Genomic DNA, 21,504 nt, shown 5'->3' on the forward strand with positions numbered 1-21,504 from the left:
CCCGTTACCCAGGTGAAATGAATTCATGCTTAACAATTGTTTGGCGCTATAAAAGGCAAGACAATCGCTGTGTTTCAGAATTGGCTGTATAACTTCCAACCAAATTTGATACAAGTATTAACAAGTATTAACCAAACTCTGAAGTGCCACATAAATTGGTGCAGATGTGTGTATCACATATTTGATGCGTTTGAACAATCCAGATTAAAGTCACTGGAGATATCTGGGCTGGCTCTTGAACATACACACCAAGGCCAATTCATCTTATAATTCCAATTGAGCTATAATAAATAATAATAAATATAATAATAAACAATTCTCAGTCTAAAAAGATGATTATGCATTTTGTGTATTTGTTGTGCCTCAAATACAGTACAAGGTGTTTTAGAGAGAAATACTGGATCTAAATAGGACTTTTGTTCATTTAAAAAGTATCTGCAGCATCTGATACAATGTATCATATAAAACTACACAAACAGATTTTTTACACAATTAAAATGACTACAGGCAAAAAAAAAAAAATGTTAGGAAACATTTCAAGCCACCTGCACCACTGGGATGCTGGTTTGTAATTTTAAGTACTTTGTAATCTGAAGAATGTGATAGTGGACTGAGAGTGGCATCTCACTGGTTAAGTACTGAGGGTGTCAGCTTCAGTGTTTGACAACTCAGTCCCTGAACACGGTTTCCTGTGGTGGCACAGTGACCAAATACGATGACACCACAGTCGTTCCCACAGACTGATGACAACTGAGGTGCTCTTGAGCAAGGCCTCCAGTGGAACTGCTCAGTGGTCAGCAGATCACAGTGTGGCTGTACTGAACAGCTTCCAGGTGTGAATGTGTGCAACTGTGTGAGTGTTATGAGGACAAGGACAATAAATTCACAGCTGTTTGTCTTGTTGACAGCATTGCTCAGACACATGAACATGTCATTGCCATTAATGGAACGTCCTCATAACCACTGGAAGGAATTCATACAGTACATGCCAGGCTATACAGTATATACACCTGCAAATACACACATCCTGCAATTAATCATCACAGATGACAAGGACCATGGGAGCTTAAGTGAAGTGTATACTGCTTGCTTAAATTTTAGAATTCTGACTTAAAACCCCAAATCTCAACTGTTTTTTTTTTTTTTTTTTTTTTGGTAATGCTGAGATAAATTAAGTAAAATATTTTTTCATGCATGTCAGTCATTGTTCTCACTAAATATTCAGTTAGTATTACATATTGATAGAGGAGATTTTAGGTGAGCATAGGTGAACTGAAGGGCAGAGGGTAGTGTCATGTACAATACTTTGTCAGTAAGGTTATTACTACCACCAGCTGAAGCAACAGAGTGTTTAGACTGTTTAGTTTAATGTGGCAATGTAATCCTGGTGTATTGGGTATAAATAATGAGTATAATTCAAACAAAACTGTAAAATTGCTCTGACAGCACTCAAACTGTGTAGATAAATTATGAGGTCATCAGTGGTAGCTTGCCTTTTCAGCCATTCAGATCCTCCTGATGTGTAAAAACACATCAAAGAATCGTCCTTCTGCTTCATTACTCACTTGTCGAGCTGTGTGAGAGAGTTTAAAATCCGTTGGGCCCCCCACAGCTCTTCTGAGTCTGTCTTTACAGATGATGTGTTCAGCTCTTGCTACAGTTGACCTCTGACCAGTAGGATGCTGTCAACACAGCTATTGTTTCTGTGAAAATGCCTGGGCATGTTGCTTTGCATTATGGGAAAAGCTGTGTGATGTTGTTGGTTTTGCCGTCCTTTGGTCATATTTCTTATATTTCTTATATTAGCCAATATCTTGTTTGATGATAGCAGGCAGGATTGGCGATCTGTCCAGTGCATACCCCTGCCTCTTGCCCAATGCTCTTGCTGGGATTAGCTCCAGGCCCCTACTACCCTTATAGATAATGAATGAATGATAGTAGGAAAGTTTGTAAGATAATATGTCATGCTCAGTCACTCCTCAAAACCCCTTCTGTTTTTTTTTTAAATATACTCATAAGCTTTTTATTTCTTTTTTTGTGCATAGGTTTGTGTGTTTACCTTTTCTTATCATTATTCCTAAGGCATTTCTTTAAAATATAAATTCATGAGTCTATATCTTCTCAAGACAGCCCCTCTGCGAAAGTTAAATTATGCCTTCAACTAAATAGATGAATAAATGAAAGATTTTTTACCAGGTACACTTAGGCACTTGATCACAGCTGGGTTCATATTGGGATATAGACTGTAACCCTTTGTCTGTTCAGAGATGATCTTTCCAAATAAGCAGACTTCACCTACTGATTAAGACCATTACATGCAGTTGAAAGATCTGGAAAAACTTAGTGAATGGACCTTGAGTTAAAACCTGTATTATTTCAAATTTTATTGCTCTAAACTGTTACTCCCTTCAAAGAAATATGTCTTAGCCACTGACGAAAAAACCGGCAAAAATAAATGTTGTCTTATTGTGAAGATGCAAATTTTAATGAATGATCGTGGTCAGCAATAACCTTGTTGAAATGTACATTGCACTTCCTGTGTTTTTTCACAATAAAAGACATCTAATGTGTTGCCAGTTGAAAGCTTTTCATGTGAAGCAGCAGTAAATGTTGTGTGTTAGCGGAGGTTGATATCAGTCAGATGTAATTAAAAGCAATAACACTGTTACATACAGCATGATTCCAATTAATCTCTCAGGTGTGTAAGGGCATCTTGAATTCAATATGGCGGATCCCACCACTCACAGAGAAAACAATGTAAATACATAAAATATTTATTGCTAAACATGCTAGGCATATAGAATGAGGATTTGGCTGCATGAAAATATGATTTTTTTTCTTCGTCAAATTATCACAAACGATTCACTCCTAATTTCAGCTTTAACAGCCCATTACAGCGCAGTTCAGTCTAGTATTCTGGTATATGGATGTGTTTCACCTTGAAGGTTGACTGCTCTGGGTTATTTGCAGTTCCAGGCGCCTCCACTGAGCTTCAGTGCATATCTGCCATGACTGTGTTCTCGCAGCAGCTCGGAGGGATGTGTGGTATCATCCAGACAGCTCGGCACACGCTCGGTCCGTCAGCAGGAATCCTTCAGCTCCATCATGGCTCTCAACATCCCCGGAGTGACCGTTATGATGTTTTTCTACCTGCTGGTGCTCGGGATCGGCATCTGGGCTTCCATCAAGTCCAAAAAGAAAGCCAAGCAGGGCCAGGGGGATAAGACGGAGATGGCTCTGCTGGGGAACCGAGGAATCAACCTGGTGGTCGGCATCTTCACCATGACAGGCGAGTAACTGCGGAAGAGACGACAACGAATCACCTTGCTCAATAAGTGTGCTTTGAAAAGATCATCTGATATCTTGTTTCGTAAGGTTTTTATTTTTCTACGGTTTGTTGTTCCCTGCGCATAAAATCAGTTTCCTCCGTTGATTCTTAAATTCTGTCATCTGTTAAATGAAATAAAATAAAATTAAAATAAATTAACGAAATGTGCACCTGTGTCCAAACCATTTATAATATGATATAACGACAACAACGTTATGAATCCTATCGTCAAAATAAGATTTAAGGCTACTGGAGATTATTTCATTTAAAAGTTGGCTGATAATAACTGACTATAACTACAACTAGTAGCCCACATTTGATCAGTTTATTTTCTGTTTATTGTTTTTAATGCATGGAACAGGAAACAGGAGAAACTGGAACTGGTTTAAAATATATATACAGGAAAGGGGTTGGAGATTTTTCTCCTTTCTCTATGCTGTATCCTTATGCTTTCATATTTTATGATAATGACTCACCTATGCCAGCTCACATGATAAAACAACTTACAGAATATTAAGGTTTTAAAGTAATTGGCCATTAAATTTACAGTAAATTCCTATTTAACTTTAATATCTTATTAAAGTTACAGTAGACAGGCTGGTTTCTGTTATCAGGTTACAGGCAGGTGCAAGGGTTCCAGCCTGCCTTCCTCTTACTGTCCTCTGCTTGTATGTGAACCTATATGTGCGTCCATGTGTGTGTGTGTGTGTGGGTCATACAGCTACATGGGTTGGAGGTGGATTCATTGTGGGCACAGCAGAGGCCAGTGTACAACCCCTCCATGGGACTGATCTGGGCTGTCATGCCCATCGCAGCAACCATGTGTTTCATCATCGGTGAGACTTCCTTTTAACTGTACTATAACAGTAACAGATAGAGCCAAGCACTTCAGGGTCAGTGGTTTCTTCCGCACGTGGATCTTGTGTATTAAAATAGAAGTATAAGCACACTTGTGGCCCCATGAGGCTGTAATGCTCATTACACACCACATTAGATGGATGAGAAAAGGGACAGAAGTCAAGATCACCTAAGTTGAGTCAGAGTCAGCTCCAAACCCAAGTAGCTTCAGCATCAAGTTCAAATGGGATCTGAGTAAGTCTGAGTATAATATCTTTCCTCACATTTGTGTATAAAACTACACATGTAAAATGAGGATGCTTAGTTGTTACACTGTAAGGACATGATGGGGAACTGACAGTAGAGCAGCCTGTTAAGTTTGTTTCAAAAGCAGCCAGCGATGTTTTGCATGAGGACTGAATCAAGACCAAAGACAGGATGAGACCTGATAAAGAGACCCAGAAAAGCCAGAATCCCAGACCCCAAGAGATGGACAAGTCTGTGACAACAGAAAAGACTGGGACCAGACTGGAGCACTGTAGCATGTGCAGAAGTAGTATGATGTCTGTCACACGACAAAACCTCTAAAGGAGGATGTCAAGGCTGATGGTTGAATGAATGGTGTCTGATTTTGACACTGGAGATTGCCCTTTACATCAACTTGCCAACCTGGCCAAGCCTTTCCCCAACCAAGTCGTTTTAGTTGCTTAGGATTTTACTGAATTTTAAACATAGAGGTATGACAGATCAGAAAACACTCATGAATTCTTTGTCCCGTGTTGTTTTGGAAGGCAATGACAAACAACCTCACATCGTGTTGTGACCGACTCAGGACATCTCAGACTCAGCTTGACAGGGTCTGATCTGAACTGTCAGACTTTGGTTTAACTTAAAGGACAGACTGACAGGATCTCAGTCATTAGTTTTTCAGGTACTCTCTCAGGAATCTATCAGTGTGTACGTTTGTAGGTTTTAGTGCTACTGCGTATAAATATTATTGTTATTTAGGCATTGTTGTTTGTATTTACACCAGATAATTGGAACTATTATTTCTTTAAGTTCACACAGCTTCTTTTACTGATGCTAAGAGTGTAACAAGATCTGACAGTGGATTTTTTTTCTTGAATATAAAAACATTGAGGCGATGATATCTTTTGATGAATAGAAACACGATAGGTCATACAACTTCCCTTATGTGTGAAGATTAGCAGAAAAAACATTCCTGCTCCATGTGAAAATCACATGAGAAAGAAAAGAAAGATTTAGAAAGAAAGATTTATCCTCTTAAACCCTAGTGAATGTACACTGACATAAAGTTCATGTGAAAGGCAAAATATTTAACTCTACTGATTTAAACAATAGCCAGGGTTTCCCCATGCGGTGTGGTGTTTTATGCAAATGTTTTGTTGTGGGTTTTTTTGTGCTTTATGAAATTAAATGTTAATATGGAGGGAAAAAGAGTAGAAGCACTATTTCTAAATCAATCATGAGAAGAGATGCAGGTTCTTAAAGGGAAATGTAAGAAGAATAGCATATTTAAATAAGAACTCAATATAGAAATCTGGTAAATCAACCAGTCAAAAGCTGATTTTTTTCACCACAGCATACATGCCATACATTGAAATGACAAATAATGCATTCAGCCAGTAAGTCTAAATCCATCTGTTTCCCTGTTTCATCATTGAGGTGGCCTGTTCTTTGCTGAGCCGATGAGAAACAACAAATATGTGACCATGATGGATCCTTTCCAGATCAAATATGGAAAAGTACCGACGGCCGCTCTGTCGCTGGCTTCGCTCATATCAGAGATTATGTGGGTGACAGGAACACTCATAGGATTAGGTAAGAATGTATCTATATGTAACACCTTCAGCGTGAGTGTGTGTGATGCATTTTGATCCTTGATTGTTGACCCTGGCAGCGGAGCAGCTGTTGATCACAGCTCTTTGCTGAGGTGCTGAGTGAAATACAAGCCTTTTTCTAATTGTACCGTTGGTCTGAAATAACTCCATCAAGGGAACAAGACCTTCCAACATAGTATACAGTCTATAGTGGTAAATAAACATTATGCATTATAATAATCAGCCACTGAGGTTCTGAAGCATTGACCTTTGCACTAGATTTGGTTATAATGATAGAAATAGGATTTTCAGGTTGAAGCAACTCCTGAAGTATAACTTAAGATCTCACAGTGTTATAGTATACTGTGCTGTTTTCAATAGTGTGGGCTGATATATTTTGGCTGCAGAAATGGCAAAGTCATGCTGGTGGTAATTTAGAAACAGAATGTCCATGACCTAGTTTGTTCACTAGAGAGCACTGGCAAGTTTATTTTTCAAGTGTAAAATGTCCCACCCAGAACATATCCATGATTACAATTCCTTTGAAAACACATTCAGGGTATCCTTGCCAAAAATATGAGGGTTAAAAGTTAAAGGTAGTCAAACACTTCCCACTTTCCACTGAGGGAATGTTGACAGTAGGATTCAACATCCTCACACACATTGGTGAGTATGTATAGACAGCATGTTTAAAGCGCTAACGTGTATGTGTTTAATAGGTGTAACCATGAGTGTGATCCTGGATTTGTCCTACACTGTGAGCATCTGGATCTCTGCTGCTGTGGCCATCACCTACACATTGCTGGGAGGTCTCTACTCTGTGGCCTACACAGATATTATACAGCTCATTCTTATTTTCATCAGCTTGGTGAGTTTCTGCTCTTCCTGACAGCTAACTTACCCCCTGGATGTCCCAAGGTCATCTATTAAAAAAAACCTCAAGGGAATAGTTCAGCAATTTAGGAAATATGCTTATTTGCTTTCTTAACCAGAGTTAGATGAGTGATACTGGTGTATGTGTATGTTTGTATAAAGGCACTTAACCTAGCCTAAAGCCTAGTTACTTCCCCCTGCTTCCAGGCTTCATACCAGGCTAAGCTAAGCTAATCTTGGCTATTGCTCCAGACCTGCTGCACAGATATGAGAGTGGTATCAGTCCACCTGCTTATGTCATTACTTAGTTGACAGTCTGTTAGTCTACTTCTTAACTAAAGGTCTACTTGTTAACCAAAGGTCATTGTTGTTCTTAGTGGCTGTGTGTCCCTTTTGCACTGATGAACCCTGCTGTGTTGGACATCACGGAGACGGCTTACAACAGCACCTTCCAGTCTCCGTGGGTTGGTACTCTGGAGGCAGACAGAGCCTGGAGGTGGATCGATAACTTTCTACTGCTGGTAAGGATGGTAGAAAACCTAATATCACAACTACATCCAAGATTTGATTGAGGTGAAGCTTGTTGAAAGGCACTGACAACAATGTCCCCTGCCTCCCTCAATGTTATTTTTAAATTCATATCCAACTGGCATCTTTTCAGATGATATCTTTTTTATTTTCAAGAGGCTGTGATCTGTCTTGTGCAACAAAAAGGACTGCACTGCAGCTGTTACACAAACATATTCTCTTTCTTAGGCTTCATGTTTGCATAGCACCGGCAGGAAAATGAATTCCTCCACTTGAAGTACGTTTCTAAATGGATTTTAACAACTAGCACGTTTTTTTAACTACAGTGACTTGAGATGTTAGCCATGGAGCATTACTAAAACTAGGTTTAGCTAAATACGCTAGTGTGCTTTGGAAGGAAATTTTGATTTTCCTTGGATTTTACAGGATTGCTCAGAGTGTGGGCAAGGTTTTAGGAAGGTTTAGGAAGGTTTTTTGAAAGATGTTGCAGAATCCTCAAAGGCTCTTCTGTTCATCTGGAAATATAAGTTGCGGGGGTTGCACTTTTGAACTATACCTTTTCTGCTGCTGTGATATAGTATACCCAAAACCACTTTCTTCGGTGACTTAATCTGTCTTACTTTTTTCTTGTCTTCCAAGGGTTTGGGAAACCTGGGTCTTCAGAACTTCCACCAGAGGACACTGTCCGCTGCCTCCTCGGCTACAGCCAAGATCACCTGCTTCACTGCCGCGTTCATCGTTCCCTCGTTAGGCATCCCCCCGATACTCCTCGGTGCAGTGGCTGCATCAACAAGTACGGAATAAACCACACTGCAGCATCACACATCACTGAGACATACAAGACGTGAAGTGAAAAGATACATATTCGATAGTGAAGCTTTGAAGAACTGATGAAAAAGAACTGAAGCAACTTTAACTTAAAACTAGGCACATTTTTCTTTTTCAACTTGCCATCATGTTCCTCAGACTGGAACTTGACCTCCTATGGATCCCCGTCTCCATTTGAGCGTGGGGAGACAGGACTCGTCCTGCCCATCGTCCTGCAGCACCTCACCCCGACCTACATCTCCATCGTCGGTATCGGGGCGGTGGCCGCTGCTGTGATGTCATCCACTGACTCTGCCTTGCTGTCTGCAGCTTCTATCTTCACCTCCAACATTTACCGGAACATCCTGAGGACACAGGTGAGGAAAAAGAGGTGTCCCTAGACTCTTTCACATCAAGAAAAAGACATCTGACTGAATGTAAATGTAAATAGTATTAATTTATGTGTCAATGAACAATAATATATACATTTTTTAAATGATCTTTTCTTCCCTCCAAGGCTTCAGAGCAGGAGATCCAGTGGGTGATCCGGGTCTCAGTGGTGGTGGTGGGCCTGGCCGGCACATCTCTCACCTTCCTGGATAACAGTGTCCTGATGATCTGGCTGCTTCGCTCCGACCTCACCTACACCCTCATGCTGCCGCAGTTGGTCTGCGTCCTCTTCTTCGACATCTCTAACGGTTACGGGGCCGTCCTGGGCTGTGTGGTGGGCATGCTGTTGCGGGTGCTGTGCGGGGAGCCGCTGCTTGGGATACCACCCGTTATCCAATTCCCAGGATGCACTCTGGTTAACGGTGTCTACATCCAGAAGTCCCCAATCAGAACCATCTGCATGCTGTCTGCTGTGGTGGCCATCTTATTGTTCTCCTACCTGGCTTCTCTGCTTTTTAACAGAGGCCTAATTCCTGAGAAATGGGATGTTTTCAATGTGAAGACTCAGTACTCGACACAAACACAAGGTGGGGCCAAATCAGACACAAGGAACCAGAACTTGAGAGAAGAGAATGAGAACAATGAAGCCTGTGAACCTATGTTAGAATCAACATTTTAAGTGAGAAATCTCACTTGAAATACATTTTGCATTTGTTTGAACTGGTTTAAGAAAAAAATAATGTAATGTGTAAAGATACGCTTACAGTACAGTATAGCATATTTTCATTTTGTATACTTTTATATGCTGCCTAAATGGGGGGAAAAAACAAACAAACAAACAAAAAAAACATTACACATATGCTTTTGTTTTAAGAGCTCAGCATGCTCTCTGCAATTTTATGCAGCAGTGATACTTTCAATGGACCCCAGGGCACAAACACATACACACCCTGGGCAGAAATGGTCATAATGGTTCATAACTGTTGTTTGAACAGTAATAGCAGCTGAAAACTGCACATTAACATTAGTATTTTGTACATGGAAATGAAAGAGTGCTTCTCAAAGCTTGAGATCTATCTATTATGCTACATACAATGCTACAGGACCCTACACAAAACTAGAGAAAACAACAATACTAATGTTTTAAATCAATATCAGAAACCATAAAATAAAGCAGTCAATGTAGACTTTTTCTGCTCTCAAACACTTAACTTGCTTTACTCACAGTGACCTATGCTCTGTTATGTTGGGAAAATAAACAAAGATACATTGTCAGCTCAGGCTAGGTTTTGATATATAGTAATATTAGAGGACATGGATTTGGATCAGGTGCAAAAGAACACGAATGAGAAATCCCTACTTTTGACTGAGCTCTTTGAATTTCCAAAGACAAATATTAATAACTGCCACTTATTACAGGGACTCTGGCTTAGGGGCACCTGTGCCTGCTTGGCTTGTAAAATAATCCATCCATGCTTTAAAAGTAATTTTATATTTGATTGCACACCCTTCCTCCTTTGGTCTAACTCCTGATTTCATGGTAAGCTCAGAATTTACAAACAGTGGCTGTCAACAGTGAAGTATTGTTAATGTTGAAGGCATGGCATCGCCAGTGGTTTGGTTACTGCTGACATGCTGCACAACTGCTAAATGAACAAATACAGAGAAACACCAGCTGGACTATTTTAACAACCCAATGACAGGCTCTTTTATGTCTTGAAGGCCAGCTGATTAAATTATGTTGTACTCAGGGCTGAGCAAAACCGATTACATGGAGGCAAAGAGGGTTTAGTGATTGCAAATTTTTAATATAATAAAAATAATTTAGAATAAACCTCCTGTCTTTGCCACGGCCATTAGTTTCTTTACACTTGCACATTATTGTCTTATTGTCTTGAAGTATTATTTCAGGTTTCTCGTTAGGCTGTGTGTGTAAAGCGTGCTCCTGCATTTGAAACACAACACCCGGAATGTCTTTTTAAATAACTTTAGATGTTTGAAACACTAGATGCCAGAGACCACTTTAAAATGGTTTCTCACTTCCACCAAGCAAATGTCATAAACATTAAAAGGAATCTCTGGTGTTTGTTAGCCTTGCCAAACCTCTACAATAGAGATAATGAGATAATTAATGGTGATAAAAATATGATATAATAATAAGATATAATACCTCGGTTAACAAATACCAGAATTTACATTTAAGCACCTGGACAATATGTTAGGTATGCTGATACACAAGACTTTCCAAAATAAGATACTAAGATAGAAAGGTATCCACTCTTCTCTACTGGTATATTTAAGCACTTACTGGGTCAATAATATTTTTTTTTAATAGTTGAGATGGTTTAACATAAAACACATTTCACATGGACAGAGGCATTTTAAAAATATCAAAATCTGCATGGATATGTGGCTAAACATGGACACAGTAAGTGTTAAACTCCAATTCCTTAAAGTCCACGGGACATAACCTGACTTCATGTGTCCTATGGGCTTATGATGACACACAAAAATAACCACCCTCTGCTTCATAATTCAACATGGGACTGTGTGGTATGCCAGGCAGTGACAGATGTCTGTACTCTCCCTCCTCCCTGATGTCTGTGTCAATCTAAGTCGAGTAGCAGTATATCAGCATGGTATTACATAAGGTGACATCTCGCTCCTGACTTGTCTGTGTGCCAACAGCTCTGGTGGAACAATCGTCCCACAGGACACAGCAACACAGACTGAGATAAAGGTCTTCTATAATAAGACTACACAAAAGGACGCTGCTCTGGCTACTTCCTGTGTCCTCCATTTGACAGTTGATGGTGAGGTTGATAACGAGGTTCAGAATGCAAAATCTAAATATGCAGTACCAGGATAGTAAAGGTGTAATGGAGATTAATGTTGGATTAATAAACCAGCAGCTCCAAAATGACACAGGTTATATGACCTTGAAATTGTATTTCTGTTTCTCTGCATGTTCAATTCATGTTTTTTGGAAATTATTCTGGTAAAGGCATTATACTCCTCATGTTACTCTGTCACTAAATCAGAGGTTCAGGTCAAACTTCCCTCATGAGCGTCATAGAAGAAGAAGCTACAAACTGTGCAAATAATGAGGCTACTGTTGTGTCTGCATTAGGTGCACCAACAACAAAAGTTTTGTGCATGATGAAACACAGATTTTTCTTTTTAAACAGGTAGCACTGAAGCTCTTGTATTTGTTCTCTAAAAGTGAGATAAATAAAGACGAGTGTGCAGAATTGTACTTAGAGCAATAAACACAAGTAATAGGAGTAAACTACTACTCTGAGAAACAGATACACAAGTTGACCTTGGTTACATCTTGACGTAATCTGCCACAATTCACTTTTTCTGTGGGATTATTTAAACAAGACATTTATCTCAGGTATGGAAAGTGCAGGACTGGATGGGAGGTTTACATGGGGACGAATTACAGGCTGTGGATGTAATGACACCTACTGGCCACCTGGTTGTATAACAGTGCACCAAACCTGTAAAACATTTTTTAAACAATTTAGCAGGCATATTCATCCAGTAATATGAGTTTATACTCCGTTCTAACATTACAGCCTACACAGTAGAAAGCACAATTGCAAGGATGTGTCCATGAATCTCAGTTTGACAAAACACTGCAAGTTTAGCAGGAAGAAATTGTCCACCATCACAGCCAAGCTGAACCCCTACATCCTACCTGTAGGTTGTAGGGGTTCTGTATCTTACTCGAGTCAAGTCAGTATGACATTGGACACTACTTTTCCTTTTGGGTCAGACTGTGTACTGATGTTCATTGCCTCTAGAATAGTACAGTCCATATTTAGTAAGGCTGCTACTACTAAGTTTTTTCAGCAGGAAATTAGCAAAGATGATATTCAACTTAGTTGTTTAAAATTCTTAGTTTTCTCATCTGATCAGCAGCCAAAAACCAGTGGGTATAACATATAAATAAAACATCACGTTTGCAGTCAATTATCAAAATTATCAATTTACTCGACTAATTACAGACATACGAATTGTCTGAGGAAATGTGAAGGTAGACATGAAGTGTTTGGACAAAAAAATGCAGATTCAACAACTACTTTAAATTTCAGCAACACTGATGAGACATCACGACTGGATGAGGTATTATTATATAATTTAACAATTTATTTTCCACACTTTTAAATATTAAGTTTTAAATTTTAATGATAAAACAATCAGAGTTTGAGGTGAATTTAAAGGTTGCTTCAACAATTGATCACAGAAAATGGCTGCTTTTCTGACCTTTGGGAGTCAAAACCCTCAAGTATGTTACACATCAGATAAAACCTCAATCAGTTACACCACAGCAGGCATTTTGACAGATGACCGAAAAAAAATGACCGCAATGTCGCCTGTTCAATTGCAGCTGGGGAAATCATTCTCTCTTACCCCACTTTTCCTGTCTCACTACATCGTTAAATTGTTGCATAATGGTTAAAATTATGAGAACGTATTGTAACATCATTGACTGGGGCTCTGATTTGCTCTGACAATATTTAACAACAGGCTACAGAAGTATGAGGTTTATCAGGTTTATCATCATTTTGTGTTGATTTATCTTTTGAAAGTAGATCACTGATTCTGACACTGAGTTTGTTTTTCTTATATATATATATCTTTCCCAAAACATGCAGTTCCAAAGGGTTCCCAAAAAAGATATATCTCCATTTTTATTCAGAAGTTGTAGTTTTGAGCTCTGCAGGGATGTTATACTTTTTATGATTATTTTTAGTACAGTGGCTTAGATGGTGTTGAATATTCAGACCATAATAATACCAGTGAACTGAGTCAGTCACAGCAGGTGGAGATATACAGCAACAATTACAGCCTGATAGCACAATGGTAGGTTTTTTTCCTCTCTTCTTTATACCATTTAGTAGATGGAGTTTCAGTTTTCACTGAAATGACAGGAATTCAGACATCACAGGGTTTGAGGAAGTGGTCAGTTTATTTGACCAATATTTAAATGGGTCTTTTGAAATCTGTTAAATCATTTTGATTTAGGATTATATTATAATACACAGTTGTTTTTTTTCCCCACTCAACAAAATCCAGATATGGGAGGGTGTAACTTGAAAGTGTGTGCTCTGGGTTTTGTGTTTCCATATGATGAAAGACTTCATTTACCACATCACTTGACTGTCAGACCAGGCATTTTACAGACTGCAGACTTGCTTGAGAAGACACTGAACCAAAGAACAATAACAAAAAGCAACTTTCCATTATTTACGCAGTCAAAGTCAATTCAGTGAGTTTACCCCAACAGTGTTGCGCTCTCTTCTCCTCCAAGCCCTCACAAAGGAGGGGGAGGTCGGTCAGTGCGAGAGATCACGAGGGTCCTGATGGTGTTTCTGCTCCAGGTTTGTTTGTGGGGTCTAGAACAGTTCCCTCGTACACAATCTTGTTCTTGATGCCGGTCTGAATTATCCTTTGCTGCACGCGAAGTTTAGCGTTGTTCATCCTACAGTAAAACCTGGACAGGGAGACACGGGAGGATTTCTGTTACAGACATAAGTAACTGGACGCAGCAGTAATAGGCTGGGTTGTTGGGTGTTAGTGAAACATACAATCTTTTCTTTAATGGCAGGCATGCCAAAAGTGCAAAGACAGTGCTTGTTCAGATCAGAGTGTGAAAGATCAGACCAGAAAAAGATGATGTGTCAGTCAGCATAAAGACCTACCAGGATCCAAGTGTGGTGAGCATAAAGCCTGCAAATCCAACGTCAAAAGATCTCTTCACACGACCTGCGGACAACAGGACAAAGTGCTGCTCAGAGTTCAAGGGCATCAAATAAATTTCATTTGGAGAAACAACCTCTCTCTGTTGTTATCAGAAAAAGGGAAAACTGGAATTTTTAATGTGGTTTTTGATCCAAATTAACCTGGTCACAACTTTGTATTTTTTTCACTTAAGAAAGGCTGATTTATTTAAGACATCAAAGTTAAACTCCTGAAATACAGGGCTGTGCAAAACTAGACACAAACAGAGTTTTTAAATACTCTGTTGCCCAAGAAAATCATGATAAAATTAAATTATCTGACATTTTTTGAGATAACATTTGTTCTATGCTAAGCTGAAAATTAAAATTGTCATAATCAACTATCCCTTAGTTTGTTATGAGGCACTTTCCCTGAGGACTAACGTCTCATGTACTGGAAAGGACAGACTCCAGTGACAGTGTACCTGAACTGTAGCAGTGGTCAGCCCAGGCATAGTCCAATTAGTTTTCAAAACATAGCTTGGCTGTACAGTTCAGACTCAAAGTAAAACTCACTGGTGGCCAGGAAGTGAAGCAGACCAGCAGCTAGTGAGCCTCCAGCTCCATGCAAGATGGCATCTCTGGCGCATGGAGTATTCTGGACATCCAGAATCCCCAGCAGCCTGAAACCCTGAAGGTCAGACAGATAGGGAAGAGACAGAGGCAGACTTTAGACATACAGTCTATTATTTCAACTTATCAGTTATTCACAACATAATGGCTACACCAAGCAAAATTCCCTTCAGTGAAGCATAAACGTTTACAGCGTTTGGGATGATGTTTTATTGAAATCCAGTCTATTTGGTGTATAATATGCGAACCAGAAATTTCCTCTGGGGCACAATATATCAGAAAAGCTTTTCAATGAGAACCTGTGATAATATTGTCGGTCCCGGAAACAAGTTAAACTTAAATTATTAATCACTCGATACGGATTATGTATTGACAATTATCTACACTTCTGCTAATGGGTTGCTATTAGCTTGCGAGCTATGCTAGTTTTCTGATATTATTGCTTGATAAATATATATTACTTAAATCTAATGAGTTCACACTGACCCATTTAAATTATGTTACGGTTAACGTTAATGTTAAAGTTGGCTGTGTGTTTGTCACCCCTGAATGTCAACACAACTCAGACCCAAGTTTGTGAAAGGAGGACATGTACAGCAGTTCAATGTATTGGCATGTAGGCAGCTTTTAAATGAAAGTGTAAATAAGGTAAGATGACACCACTTGACCAAAGTAACTGTGAGAACTCGATGAATCAGGTTTCTGTAAGTAGTTGACCTTCTGATATCCGGAGCCTAGCAAACATCTTCTACTTTAAGTTCGTTTGCGAGCAACCTGTACTTAATTTACTTACTTTGGTGTTGTTGTTCTCCTGCTCTTCTCCTGCCATTTTACCACTGTATCCGCGTCCTTGTGCAACGTTTAAACTCAGCTTACCTTGATAAAAACATCATGTAAGAACCATTTTCATAATCACACCAGGCTCTGCGCTTGCGCCGTATCCGTCGAATGGGTCCGTTCGTTTCTAATCGCCGACTCGAAAAGAGGAAACGGTGCTGCTTTATAGTTCCGAGGTACACGGTGCATACACGTAGCCTAAAACTTGTCCAAATTTTTCATCTTTTGAAAGAATAAATCTAAAATGAGTTGATAAAAAATAAAAACGTCAAGTGATTATGTTTGATGGACAGCAATATAATATTCTATATCCTTTCCGTGTTTTCCCATCTTTTTCTATATTCCTTCCTTTTGTTATCATTTTATTTATTTTTAATTGTTTGTAACCCCCCCCCCCCCCCCTTTTTTTTTTTTTTAAAAAAGTTTAGGTTACTAGGTTACTTTTATTTCCTATTTAAAGAACAGGGGAGCCCATTAAATACTTCATCCTCAAAGGAAAACTGTGGCTCTGGACGACAGGAAGAAAGGTTGTTGTGCAACGTTTAAACTCAGCTTACCTTGATAAAACATCATGTAAACATTTTCATAATCACACCAGCTCTGCGCTTGCGCCGTATCCGTCGAATGGTCCGTTCGTTTCTAATCGCCGACTCGAAAAGAGGAAACAGCACGTTTCCTCTTTCGAGTCGGCGACAGGAAGAAAGTCTAAAATAGACCATGACAAACAGGAGGTCAGTGTGTCACAGTGATCCAACACAGATAAAAACAGGATTATTTCACCTCCAGCAGCAGATTACGACCTGACAATCTTCATCCTGTTTACATGTTAGAAATTGTTTCCATAACAAGCACTTATGACAAATACAATAATAGGCCTAATCATAGTTTAGGAGTCGGTTTGAGTATTATAACCAAGGTAGATGTCACTTTAAGATGAAGAAGGGCCCAGCCTATAACAAACACACACACACACACATACTACTATACATATATATATATATATATGAATTTGTGAACGCATTTGTATTTTACCTTAGATTATCATCAGTTCTTTAGGACACGTGGCATCTTCATAATTCGATTACTAATCCATTTTCACAATGGGAAAACTCTTGTTCCCATACCGGGAGTCGAACCCTGGGCCGCCTGGGTGAAAACCAGGAATCCTAACCGCTAGACCATATGGGACCTGATAAACATTACCTCGTAGTCAAACAGGAACGTTTCAAGGTAACCTATGCTCAATCAAAGATGATTTAAATAGCCTACTCTTAGGTGCACAACAATGTCCTGCTGACAATGAACAGGTAGTGCGGGCTGTGAAAAAGGCGGATGCGCAGCAGCTGTTCTCAGTAGCCTCAGTAGAGACGCTTCAAAAACAATAATCAATAGAGCACATTACATTCAAAATGATGTCATACCATGTCCTTCACAGAGATAGAGGCCTAGATGCAACATGTTTACAATATTAAAAACAAACAATAATAATTAATAATAATAAAAAAAAACTTATACTAGAATAACTCTCTGTATGAACTGTAGCTCTACTACTGCTTTACAGTGAGTTTATGTATTTTGTCAGTTGTGATTTCAATTATAAGTCATAACACCTCAGCCTCAGGTCATGGCCTAATGACTACCATATCTGGCAGATGAGCTTAAACCCTCCTGCATCCTTCAAAACCTACCACACTGTCACAGTGGCCCTGAACCTCCCGCTGCTCCTTCTAATACCATGTTATTCAAGCAGCTTATATGGCTGTAACAGGAAGTAAAAATGATATGGAGACAGATAAATCACCTGGGTAAATAAATGTCAAAACTGTAACAGGTAATCAGGGCTGAAGCAGTGTGACATCTAATATGAGCAAGTTTCATCCTGGATACCAGGCTCCTGTGTGCTGTATAAAGGCTGAGTAGGACAGCCAGCCTCAGCTACACCTGCTGCAGACACCAGAGAGGTGAGTCAGGCTCCTTTACACCAATTTATTTCATTTATCTGAATCTTTAAGTGCATTAACTGTATTGTGCTATGTGGATGGGTTGCCAGATTCTGTGTTTTCCCGTTGACAACAAACAATGACTGCACTTAAATAAATGTGAACATATGTAGATGGACACAGACCAACCAAAGTAATACCCACGTTTTATCACTCAAATCATTTTTCCCTAATATTTAATATTTATAAGAAACAGGTAAATTTTTTTGGGAAAAAACATGTATCATTTATAATGTGTTTTACAAGCAAAATCCCCCAAAATTAATATGCTTTATCAAGACTGTGTGGGTGTAGTTTGATCAGATTTTATTGACATTATAGGTAAATAACCATACAGTTGTGACTACATTTTGATTCATGTGTTGCCAAATCCTGACTGGCGCTCAGACATATGTGACATTACCTTCTTTAAGTAAACCGAAGAAGAAGAGCCCAGCAAAAAGAAAGAAAAATAAATCTCAGAAATCTCTTGTGTGAAATAACCAAAACTGTTCTAATTTGGGCATAAAAGTATTATCATATCTGTCAATGAAATGTATCCCATAACAGATACGGATGTATGGATGTCAATAATTATTTATCATGGCATCTCCTCTTATGCCTTTATTGCTCTTTGTCCTCCCTAACTAACAAAACAGTAGCTGGAAAACCTGATCTCATCTCCTGCAGGATGATGGCTGTACAGGTCAGCAGAGCGATACTCCCCCTGATGTTGACTTTGTTTCTGGGAGCCTCATCTTCTGTTTGGCCCCTGGCTCCTGCAGGTAAATAAGACAATAAGACAATTCAACATTATATTGATCAGAGTTCTTATTTTTATGTAAAAGAAACCGTTTCTGCAACTCATTCAGAATTTAACTGTCCAAAATCTATATGTTTTTGCTGGAAATATGGAGAAATGGCTTGTTTTTTTCACTTCACACAAACATTAGGAAACATTTGACCTTCATCATCATAATTTTGACCAATGGGCTTATAAGCTCCTTTCCTCCTACATGAAATCTATTATATCATTTTCAATAATGTTAAATTCTCATAACAAAAACAAGTGGGCCACCTATTAAAATGAACCTCCAACAGGTTGTGTATATCTACTCTTGTACATGCCATCAGATGTAAGAAAGCAGAGACCTCCTTTTTTCCTAAATCCTTTAGATCCATCTTTATATTTCTGTTTAGTCATTAAACAGAAGGTTTTAGCAAGTATGTAAGTAAATATTTAAGACATCTGACCTCAAATGGATGGATGAAATGAATAGCTCTGTCTGAATAGTTACTACATCAGTGCATTATACATATGAATGAATTGTCTCATCAAAGTGGACGTGACACTTCTTGGCACAAAAAGGAGAAGGGTGTTGTGTTCTGTACAGGAAATGTACAAATAAGCATTACACATGCTAAAATTTCAATAATATAGTACAAACAAATCAGTCATGCCTGATGTATTAGCATCTTCTAACAAAGAGTTACAGTATGTTACATATTTGAACCAAACTGCAACATTTTCTATCACCAGCGGCCTTCCAGCTGCCGCCCTGTCAGCTCATCAACCAGACAGTGTCTCTGGAGAAGGAGGGCTGTCCCAAGTGTCACCCAGTGGAAACAACCATCTGCAGTGGTCACTGCATTACCAAGGTATTCTGGGTAATGAAATGAAAATAGAGAGATAAGAAATGAGAGGAAAGACAGTTAAAGTTGTACTAATTAAAAAAAAGTTATTTTATTTCTTTGGAGACATACCTGCAGTAAAGTAAAATGCATGATCTTTGTAAAGTCTGTGTGTGTGTGTGTGTGTGTGTGTGTGTGTGTAAAAGAAAAGGGGGAAAAAAGGGAGATTATCAATACTATGTAATGATAGTCTGTGACAGGCTAATCAAGTCTATTTTATGAGCTCACATGAAAAATGTATTGTGTTTTATGAATTGAGATACTTTTTTGAGATCCAACCTGTCTCACAATCACACTCTCCTCTTTTTTTTACTCCGAATATCAAAGTGAGCTAATGGACTGAATATTGATTCAAACTAATGTATCTTCAAACGTCTATTAATTCAATTTATTTTAATTCATTCAGTTCCGTTTTGAGAATCAGTGGGAAGTGAATATTGTTGCAAAGTCAACTAGATGATCATTTGTAATAGTAACAAAAATAAAAGTTGTGAGCATATATGATTTTTACTGAAATATAGCGTAAAGCAAGTAAACCAGAATGTATAAATAGTACATTGTGTATGTGGCTCTTTGCTATGTGTAAAAAATTTTAAAAAAAGGTGAAATAAATTTAGTTTCACAACTTTAAGAGGAAGTGCTGACATCACTCTGTTGTTGACATGTTTATCAAGTTACATGACAGGATATTGTATTTCAGCAAAATCTCAGTCACGTGAATTTTTTCTGCAACAGGGTTAGGGTTAGGAGAGTAGAGACTTTGATGGAAGTTACATTTTTTTAAAAGACAGTTTTTTGTATGTGCAAGATTGTCATGTAAGAGTAAGATTAAAGAATTAGGCTAACATCTATTTATTTCTTCTCAATAGATCCCATAAAGAGACAGATACCAACCATGTTTGAGTCCATCTCTCTCATTTCTATACTACCCTATGACTGCATAGATCAGCTCACAAATACATAGTTTCTTTCTTCTTTTTTTTTCTCAATGCTTTCCTAAAACAGCTGGTCACTGTAGTTTTTAGCAAATGTTACTCAAATAGGACAAAAGAGTTCATTTGTTGGGGACTATTTTTAGCTGCGGATTAATTAACAATTGGTGCTCTAGTGAGAACTTGGACAGCAGGACTGTGTATGTGGGATGTGATCAAAATAAACTACAGTATGTGTGTTCATGGCAAGGATGGAACATGTCACCCAGTATAACAGTGTGTATTGTAGTTTTCTATGTCATAGAGGAATATTTAAGGCTTTGCATTCATAGACAATATTTGTTAGTAAGATCAGTTCCTTGTGGTTTCAGTCTGAACATGGTATTTGTTGACAGTGAATACACTTAGTGTGTTTCATTACAGTTTACAATAGGTTGTTAAAGATGATGGAATCCCCTAAAAACAGCATGAATCATCCAACAAATTTCACTTGTTGTTACTTTGCTCAGCTACATTGAATTCAACCATCATTTATTTTGTGTTAAATGTGTAAAAGGTTTTAATTCCCATTTAATGTTGATTGCTGTCAACTATTTTGTGGTTGCCAAGATTTGAACTTTTTCTTCAAAGGACAGCTCATTCTGTGGTTCTTTGAATCAGCTTTGCAGGCTTGTGTTGCTGATCTCACATATAATGTGGAGCAATGTATTAACACACCTTGTTATTTTTTACCTCCCTTCAGGACCCTGTCATCAAGATACCATTCAGTAATGTGTACCAGCATGTGTGTACGTACCGGGACTTTTACTACAAGACATTTGAACTTCCTGACTGTCCTCCTGGTGTGGACCCAACCGTCACCTACCCTGTGGCTTTGAGCTGCCACTGTGGCAGGTGTGCAATGGACACATCTGACTGCACCTTTGAGAGCCTGCAACCCGACTTGTGCATGAATGACATACCTTTCTACTACTAGTCTCAAGAAATAGCAGGATAAACCACATTAAAACACATAATACAAAGAGGAACTGTCCTAACTTTTAGCATCAACTGTAGTTAATAAAGACTGTTACATTTATCAGTGCAAATAATGAAGTT

General features: G+C 38.6%; 3 protein-coding genes and 1 non-coding gene across 4 annotated transcripts; 2 read left to right on the plus strand and 2 right to left on the minus strand.

Annotated features, from left to right (window-relative positions):
• The first annotated feature begins 3,105 nt into the window (after positions 1 to 3,105).
• Positions 3,106 to 13,255, plus strand: LOC108872886 (high-affinity choline transporter 1-like). The gene is given in 9 exon segments (XM_018660785.2): positions 3,106 to 3,289; positions 4,050 to 4,093; positions 4,095 to 4,164; positions 5,852 to 6,007; positions 6,726 to 6,874; positions 7,257 to 7,400; positions 8,047 to 8,200; positions 8,374 to 8,591; positions 8,732 to 13,255. Coding segments are annotated over 9 exon segments (1,671 nt in total). The 3' UTR covers positions 9,284 to 13,255.
• Positions 13,256 to 13,278: 23 nt separating this feature from the next.
• LOC108872888 (cytochrome c oxidase assembly protein COX20, mitochondrial) lies at positions 13,279 to 15,932 on the minus strand. Its single transcript, XM_018660787.2, has 4 exons — positions 15,760 to 15,932; positions 14,910 to 15,024; positions 14,316 to 14,379; positions 13,279 to 14,107 (listed from the first exon to the last, which is right to left on the minus strand). The coding sequence occupies exons 1-4, from the start codon at positions 15,793 to 15,795 to the stop codon at positions 13,963 to 13,965; spliced, it is 360 nt and encodes a 119-aa protein (XP_018516303.1). The 5' UTR covers positions 15,796 to 15,932; the 3' UTR covers positions 13,279 to 13,962.
• A 986-nt stretch (positions 15,933 to 16,918) lies between these two features.
• trnae-uuc (transfer RNA glutamic acid (anticodon UUC)) lies at positions 16,919 to 16,991 on the minus strand. Its single transcript has one exon. It is a non-coding gene; the product is annotated as a tRNA-Glu (tRNA).
• A 656-nt stretch (positions 16,992 to 17,647) lies between these two features.
• lhb (luteinizing hormone subunit beta) lies at positions 17,648 to 21,497 on the plus strand. Its single transcript, XM_018660786.2, has 4 exons — positions 17,648 to 17,764; positions 18,442 to 18,567; positions 19,323 to 19,441; positions 21,149 to 21,497. Exons 2-4 carry the CDS (start codon positions 18,474 to 18,476, stop codon positions 21,380 to 21,382), a joined length of 447 nt encoding a protein of 148 aa, XP_018516302.1. The 5' UTR covers positions 17,648 to 17,764; positions 18,442 to 18,473; the 3' UTR covers positions 21,383 to 21,497.
• Positions 21,498 to 21,504: the final 7 nt, after the last annotated feature.

The sequence above is a fragment of the Lates calcarifer genome, linkage group LG16_LG22, assembly GCF_001640805.2.
Source record: "Lates calcarifer isolate ASB-BC8 linkage group LG16_LG22, TLL_Latcal_v3, whole genome shotgun sequence".
In the NCBI taxonomy this organism is placed as follows: domain Eukaryota; kingdom Metazoa; phylum Chordata; class Actinopteri; family Centropomidae; genus Lates; species Lates calcarifer.